The sequence below is a fragment of the Sapajus apella genome, unplaced genomic scaffold (genome assembly GCF_009761245.1).
Source record: "Sapajus apella isolate SASKATOON/1434 unplaced genomic scaffold, GSC_monkey_1.0 scaffold22, whole genome shotgun sequence".
Classification (NCBI taxonomy): Eukaryota; Metazoa; Chordata; class Mammalia; order Primates; family Cebidae; genus Sapajus; species Sapajus apella.
In genome coordinates this window covers 10,401,598-10,409,716 of record NW_022436962.1, presented here as the reverse complement: position 1 = coordinate 10,409,716, position 8,119 = coordinate 10,401,598, and the positions used below count along the sequence as shown (strand labels likewise).

Here is an 8,119-nt window from a genome sequence, read left to right as displayed (position 1 = left end):
GAGAAGTCAGCAGCAGAGGCATCCATCCTGTCTTCCAGATCTTTATGTGGAGGAAAGGGTGCTGGCTGGAGAATTTAGAGGCACTGATTGGAACCCTTTTCTGCACCAACTTGCTTTGAGACCCTGGGTACATTCTTATCCCCCTCTAGGACTCACCTTTCCTGCTATGTTCTTTAAGGCCCTTTTCATTTCTAATCATCTCCATTTCTGATTCCTTGACTGACTATCCCTGAATGAAAAGACACTTCCACTCATAGGTAAAATGTGGACTTTATTCAGAAAAACCAGTCAGTACAATGTGTACTACAAGATATCACTCGGCTCACATCACAGACATGGACTATATGACTTCACAATAAATTAGAGACGGGGCGGTCCTTTCTCCCGGGATGGCCTGCAGGCTCTTTCAGCAGATGGAGTTTATTATAAATACCACAGTAGACTTTTTGGCTATTTTCAAGTGGGATCAGACAGCCTGAGGCCAGCCAATGGGACTTTCAACTGCAAGGCGAGATCGGCCCAAACCCAGGTTCTCCCCAACCCCAGAGAAGAGAATTCCAAATTCGTAGGGAGATTTCTCATTTGAATAAACGTAGGTGCCTTCCCCAACTCCTTCCCCTTCAAGGTGGGCTGTCTCCCACAGCAAACTGCACGGGGCTGTTCATCCCTCATCACTACACAGGCTCCTTGTCATCAAGCTGAGGATGTTACTTCATGATTTTTGTCAATCCAGGCTAGAAAGACATCGAGCTCTCCCAGGGACTTAATGGCAGCAGAGCGGACCTCCAGCTGAAATGAGAGATCATTGTAAGAATCCACCTTTCTAGACTGTATAATGGTTTTCAAGTCACTTTCTTCATATGCTGGTCCCTACGAGGTTTTTTTTTTTTTATTTTTTAAGTCACGAAATATATCTGCATAACATACAGACTCAAGATTATTTTCCTCACAGGCAATCAGTTTTTTTTCCCCACAAACGAGCAGTTAAATCATGTCAGCTCCTTACAAATAGAACTTTAAAATTCTTCATTCTTTCCCCTTATTTTCCCCCGCTCTGTTTATCACGGGAAACAAAAAACCTGCCTTACTGGCCAGTTCTTCTGCTGATTTTCTTCTCCACATCAGCTTGCTTTAGTGTTTCTCTATCCCAGAACATCTTCCTCCCTGAGGTGCTGACAGTGGGTCGGGAGAGCATGGCATCCCCATGTGACATGTCAGAGCACTAAATCCCCTATGGACTAGCGTCCTGCCCAATGTCACACAGCCAGCTGGTAACAGAGCTGAAACGGGAACCCAAGTCTCCTGCCTATTCCCTCTCCTTCCTCAGCAGACTGAGTTCATGCTTTTCGCATGTCCTGTAGAGCCAGCCAGCGTGGGATTGAATCCCGCCTCTGCCATGCAGTTGCAGTGTGAATTTAGTTAGTTCACCTACTCGAGCCTCAGCTTCTGACTGTATCCAATGCAGATAATGACTCATAGCATTGTTGTGAAGGACAAATGTGTGTGAATACTTGTGTGCCTAGAAGAATACCTCACTTATAGTAAGAACCACGTAACTCTTAGCTCTTTCTATAACATTATCCTACAGAGCTTCTCCACAAAGAAGCAGAGCCCATAACAGATTCCCTACCTCTTTGCTGTTCAAAGCATTGGCATTTGATAGTGTGATCTAAAGGCAGAAACTCAGGCTCACCCCAGGCCTGCTGAACCAGAATCTGCATTTTTGTTTTTCTTTCTTTTTTTTTTTTTTTGAGACAGAATCTTGCTCTGTCACCAGGCTGGAGTGTAGTGGCCCAATCTCTGCTCACTGCAACCTCCACCCCCCTCCCCAGGGTTCATGTGATTCTCCTGCCTCAGCCTCCCAAGTAGCTGGGACTACAGGCACATGCCACCACACTCAGCTATTTTTTGTATGTTCAGTAGAGACAGGGTTTCACCGTGTTGGTCAGGATGGTCTCGATCTCTTGACCTTGCAATCCACCCACCTTGGCCTCCCAAAGTGCTAGGGTTACAGGCGTGTGCCACAACACCTGGCCAGAATCTGCATTTTAACAAGATCTTCTACTGATGTTCATGAGAAGCACTGCTTCTCCCTACATCCACATGAGATGTGCGTTTTACACTAACATTAACATGAGAAGACCATGTCTTCATCACTGCACAGAATACGGGAGGGCAAATAGTTTTTGCAGTGACAGCATGCAGGTAACACATTCCATGAGTAACAGCTCACAATTCATGGGGGTTCCTTGTTCTCTCTGTGTCATCCCATCCTAACCGAAGCAGTGGGCGCTTTCCCCTGAATCATACAGGTCAGGCTTGGTATATGAGAGTATGAGAAAATGGTGGAAGAATGATGGAGATGAGGAGCCCAGGGGATTCGCAAATGAGGTAAGATCAAAACTCTCTTTACAGACACAGAGAATTGAGGCCTGCCCACATGACTGCTTATAGAGTGAACGCATGAATTTGAGTGGAGAGGAGGCTGAAGGGTTGGCACCCTCCTGCTCTGCCTCTCATCTTCCATCTTCCCCACCTTGATTCCCAGGTCTTACCTGATCATAGTTGTCATGGATGACTCTAGTGACATTGGTGGCTTCCTGCCTGCAGTGACACTGCCTCTGCTCCTGCTGTGATAAAGTGGAGGAAGCTCCTATCAGAGGACATTTCAACCCTGACCCTCTCTTACTGCCACCTCCCAGCATGAGGAGTGACATTGCTCTTCCCTCTCACAGTGAAGTCAGGTGAGTAAACTCAGATGGGAGCAGCCACAGGAGAATATGGCTCATCCGTAGAGTCACCTGCATTTGCCCACAGCTTTTGATTTTTGGCATTTAGAGCCCATCAGACTGTCAGCACGATCTGGCATATGGAAGCCACATGTGGAACACGCATGGAAGCCAGGCACCATGATCTGTCTCATCACTGCTCTAAGCGCAGCATCCCACAGGGAAGGCACTCAAGAAACACTTTAACCAATTATTAATTAAGTAACTGGTCAGGTGAATTCATTTGAGTTCATTATCGTATTAATGCAAGTAGGACAGGAGTCATCATCCCTTCTAACAATTTTAGAATCTGAGGCACAGAGAGGTGAAGTCCCTTGCCACAAAGTCTCACAGGAAATCATTAGCGGGAATGGGGCTGGAACCCAGGTTCTCTCCTGGTCTAAGCTTTTGTTGGTTTCCTTTGGTTTTGTTTCGATGTTGGATTTGAATAGATTGCAATGAATTTCCTGGTGACCTTTAGGGATAGGCCATACCAAGGAACTACGCAGAGATTTATTGATATAGAGACCCCAAAGGGCCAGAAATAGAGAAACCAGGGGTATGCTTATGGTAGAACTGGAGTCCTTGGCATGCCTCTTACTAAGGAATACGCTGACCTAAGTTGGTCACCCCATGTAGGAGGAGACCATCTGGGGAGTTGTCAGCAGGCAGGGAGCCCTGGGGAAGCAGTGGGCACTGGGAGAGGTTCTCAACAGTTCTCCCTGTGGACGTGGGCAGAGAATTTCCTTTGACTCCAGGCACCATATCTGGAGGTCAATGGGGGCCAGCATTTCCTGGCCTCTCCTGGGGCAGACGGGGAGCAGATGCTGGAATCCTGATCCAGTGACTTACACATTGCCGCAAGGTTTTCTGCATGTAGAGGAAAGAGTTGGCAATGCTGCTGATTTTTCTCAAGATTTGGGGGTGTGGCTCTTGATGATCCTTGAACACCCTGTCCACATAGAATGCCAGGAGATTCTTGGTCACGCAGCACACATCTAAGGGCTACAAACACAAATTAGAGTAACTCCTAGAGGCCTCTTCTCCCATTATGGTGGAGGCCAGGGCAGTCCATTTGAGTAGGGGCGGCAACACATGAGAGAATCAAAAGTCATTTTGGAAAAATTCGTAATGGTCTCACACTGTTCATCCTCTCTTATTCCCATCAAAGCTACTATGACAAAGATGGTGAGATGAGATTCCAGTTCGCCCCTTTTTTTGTATGGCCAAGAAATACATTTACCAAGGATGGGGCCCAGAATCAGTCACAGACTAATTCTCTCTACAGTATCCCTAGTATGTCATCACTAACTTCCACTTAAATCTTTCCAGGAACCAGTTGCCTCCTTTTTAAGAGGACTGATAGCTGAGCAGCTTTCTTGGAAAGGACTTCCTTACATTACAGGTGCTGAAGTTGGCCTCTCTGTTTTGTCTACCGTCTGATAACACGCAAGGGCTACTGCATGCCAGTCATACGCTAGGCACAAATTCCTCCAATGGTAATCACGTTGCATTCATTCTGGCCACCTTACTTTGGGCCACACTGCTAGCCTCTCCTCCAGTCTGTCCTTTTAAAACCAAAGGGTCATTGGAATGAGGCTAAGATTTGCCAGAAGGGAGATTGAAAGCTGCAGAAATGGGCATCTGGGTAGGTCTGCAGCCTGCAGAGTGCAGTGGTCCCAAAGAAATGGTGTCTAAATTCCCAGGCACAGCGCAGAGAAGTTGGCTAAACAGTTTCCTTCTAGCCGACTAGAAGCCACCCACCCTGAGAGCCAGTAAATTACTCTGCAGAAGATTAACTCTTCAGTCTAAGCAGAGAGTGGTTTAGGACAGCACATTCGTCTTCATTAGCATTCAAGAAACAAAGCCTCCTTGGCCCCAGTGGCAGCTTTTCCTAGATGGCAAAACCAAAACCCTTCTCTTCCTTCATTCTTGCTGATTCCCTTAATCAGAAGGGCAAAATGTTACACCCCTCTGCACTATCAAAGACTGCGGTACTAGAAAAAAGGAACACTGCTGAAAAAACGAAGGTGGGGCTGAGAAAGGGAGGGAAGGAGAGAGGAAGGGAAATGAAGGAGAAAGGAAGGGGAAAGGAAGAGAGAAGAGGAGAGAGGAGGAGAGGAGAGGGGAGGGGAGGGGGAGAGGGGAAGGGAGGAGAGGGGAGGGAAGGAGGGCAGGGGAGGGGACGGGGGGGGAGGGGAGGGGAGGAAAGGGGAGGGGAGGGGAGGGGAGGGGAGGGGAGGGGAGGGGAGGATATGATAAAGACCTGAATCCTTATTGACTCCTTTTCTGATTCCACATAGGCTACTTCCCAACCTTGAGTGGAGAAAGAATCCAAAGGTGGGGGCGTTTACTTGGGGTCTATTCCTAGCTCTGCTACTGACTAGTCATGCTCTCTCCTGAGGTCTCAATGTCCTCAGTTGAATAGTTTTGGAATAAATGGTCTTTTGGTTCCCTTCCAATTGTCATATCTTATGTGTCTACAGTGGCTAGAACATTATTTATTAAGTGGCTAATTCTTCTAAGCAGTGATTTATTTGTGGTGAACAATGATTCACCACAAATAAATCACTGCTTAGAAGAATTATGAAGGGGTTTGTGTGTGTCTCTCTCACGCATGCAGAGAAACCTGAGAAAAAAGTAACTCAATACACATATACCTTACACTCTGTCGTATAAAATACACCCCCAAAACTGAATCTTTCTAGAATGCTTCCCTGGACTGGAGGAGCTCACTTTTAAAGGCACCTCCCATGGCCCTTTTTGTAAAATGAATGATCACCTAGTAAGCCAGCTGTTTTGTAGCATACTCTCCTCACCTCCTGTCTAGATGGTTGGACTGCCTCATGTTGTCCATTGTAAGAAGAGCATCAGATTGTCTTTCTAAAACAACTTATGATCATATAACTTCGGGCTTAAAAACCTCAGTGACTCTCTATTGCTATTATTATTTTCTTTTATTATTTTCTACCTCCATGGAACCTTCCAAAATTACCCCAAAGCCACAGAAATCCTGTCCCCTCTGAGCACTTGGCACCTCCAATCACTCTCTAGGAAGTGGCACTTCTTTAATTCCTCCCAGGGGTTCCAAGCCCCTGGGACACTACTGTGCCCTAACATATATTCTTTTATTCTTTTTGGGTGTCTCAGGCTGGTGCCCAGGCTGGTGTGCAGTGGCATGATCATGGCTCACTGCAGCCTTAACCTCCCAGGCTCAAGCAATTCTTCCATCTCAGTCCCCCAAGTAGCTGGGACTACAGTTGCATGCCACTATGCCCTGCTGATTTTTTTTATTTGGTTTTGTTTTTGTAGTGATGAGGTCTTGCTATGTTGCCCAGGCTGGTCTCAAGCTCCTGAGCTCAAGCAATCCTGCCTGCCTCAACCTGCCAAAATGCTGAAATTACAGACATGAGCCACTACACCCAGCCTATTGCCTGTATTATAAGCCTGAGGCTCAGCCTGGCTCCAGGGACCTTTATAAAATGGCTTCAAGGTATTTTTTCACCTCATCCCCCACCACTCACTCATATGTCCTCTGGTTCACCTCTCTGTCCGACCTTCACTGATCTTAAATGCATTCTCTTATTCTCTTATGCTGCCCCAATACCTTCCTTCCTCTTATCCACTAACATACAACCTCCTTGGCTTTTAACTCACTGTTTGTTTTCTTAGCTACCTTCATGGGATTTTCCAAAATTACTCCTAACCCACAGAAATCCTGTCCTCTCTGAGCACTTGACACCCCCAATCACTCTCTAGGAAGTGGCACTTCTTTAATTCCTCCCAGGAGTCACAAGTCCCTGGGACACTAGCATGTTCTAACACATCAGCTGACAAAGAAGAAGCCTGGTGCATTTAGAGTACATTGGAGAGTAGGAAAGAGAAGGGAACAAGATAGGAATTTCTTTCTCAGCCCAGAGCCATCTAGACATAAAGATAAAAATACTAGAAAAAGCAGACACAGGCCAATACCTTAATGCTCTGCAGAGTCTCCAATGTGGACAAGATAGTGACATTTGGGAAGGTGTCCTTAGCTTGCTGTGGAGGGAAACATAAAAACAGACATAAGCAATCGGTATCCCATGTTCTCCTGAGATGCAAAATGTAATAAGAAGGAACTCATTTTCAAGCTAAGATGCAAGGGGAGGCATGCCCCATCACCCACACCTTTACCCCAACTCATACTCACGATGGCTCTTTTGATTTCTTGGAAACTCTCTTCTATATGATGCATGTCTGTGGAAATCAGACATTTCCTGAGACTATGGCTGTCCACGAAGCACAAGATTAGCATTATACCCAGGAGCCAGAGGGAAACACACTGGAACTTCATGCCTGCAGAAAGGGGAGGAAATCAGCTGTCCGGCCAAGAGTGGAGGGCAATGAAAGAGAAGACCCTTGACTGATGCCCCCCTCCAATTTCGAAGGCAGGCCAGGCGACATACAAGAGAAAAAGACTAAACACTTCAGCCTTGAGGAGTTTCAGAGGCATGTGTCTCCTTCTCTGGTCTTCTTGAACCAACTGGATATGGGTTCTTTCACACTGCCCCTATCCCCCCACCTCCACCCCAGAAAGCACGATACAACACTCTCTTAAGTCCCAGGAAGCATGCTTGTGTGCATATAACTCTCCTATGACTCAACGCAGCCTACTTTGTCAACAGGGGTGAAAAGCATTGTTTTTAATAAATTAAATAGGAAAAGCAGGGTTGGTAAGATGTCCTAGGAATTGGGCAACAGATGTGAAAAACCATAAAAGCGCACTTGGTTTTTGATGTTTGCCCCTGAAATAAGTGACACACTTTTACTATAAACCTCAAGAGTGCATCTGCTTAAAATCATTTGTTTGACGCCAGCTAGGCTAGAGAGGATGGGAAAGGGAGGCACAAGCCGTCTTCTATAACTACTTAGCCACAGTGAGGAGCTGGGGGAAGATGCCAACGGTAGAGGGCACCTTAGCAACTTCCCATCCATCACCCGCTGAGACAAAGGGTACGGGGAGCATGTTTGCAGCTAGCTGCTTCCCAGGCAGGGCCAGACCCTGAGATGTTTGCCACCTCTTCTCTTTCTCTTACCCTTCTTGCCTCTGTCTTTCTTGCTGCCTCTTCATTTAACCACTTTATATGGGGCCATAGAATGCACACAGAGAAAAGTGCATAAAATATAATGGTACAGCTTATGGAGTTATCTCTGCTTTCCCCCACGTTTACACCAGCTTACAAATAGAGCTTAGTGTTAATGCGTGTCTTATGACCACACATGTGACTAGAGCAGCCCTCTGCCATGCACCCTGCGTGGTGCACACTGAGATCTCCCATTTCCAGCTGTGTGTGCCAAGGTAAGCGTGTCAT

At 46.5% G+C, this 8,119-nt stretch overlaps 1 protein-coding gene across 1 annotated transcript; it reads right to left on the bottom strand.

Annotated features, from left to right (window-relative positions):
• Nucleotides 1-251: 251 nt before the first annotated feature.
• On the bottom strand, nucleotides 252-7,126 carry IL19 (interleukin 19). Its single transcript, XM_032289036.1, has 5 exons — nucleotides 6,958-7,126; nucleotides 6,741-6,806; nucleotides 3,621-3,773; nucleotides 2,556-2,630; nucleotides 252-789 (listed from the first exon to the last, which is right to left on the bottom strand). Exons 1-5 carry the CDS (start codon nucleotides 7,099-7,101, stop codon nucleotides 694-696), a joined length of 534 nt encoding a protein of 177 aa, XP_032144927.1. The 5' UTR covers nucleotides 7,102-7,126; the 3' UTR covers nucleotides 252-693.
• Nucleotides 7,127-8,119: the final 993 nt, after the last annotated feature.

What these genes read in the sequence shown, in the direction of transcription:
- IL19 (XM_032289036.1), bottom strand. Translation starts at nt 7,101, where the DNA reads ATGAAGTTCCAGTGTGTTTCCCTCTGGCTCCTGGGTATAATGCTAATC. An exon ending in AAGAAATCAAAAGAGCCATC is followed by an intron (nt 6,807 to 6,957) that starts GTGAGTATGAGT and finishes TTCCCTCCACAG; the next exon opens with CAAGCTAAGGACACCTTCCC. An exon ending in AGACTCTGCAGAGCATTAAG is followed by an intron (nt 3,774 to 6,740) that starts GTATTGGCCTGT and finishes TTGTGTTTGTAG; the next exon opens with CCCTTAGATGTGTGCTGCGT.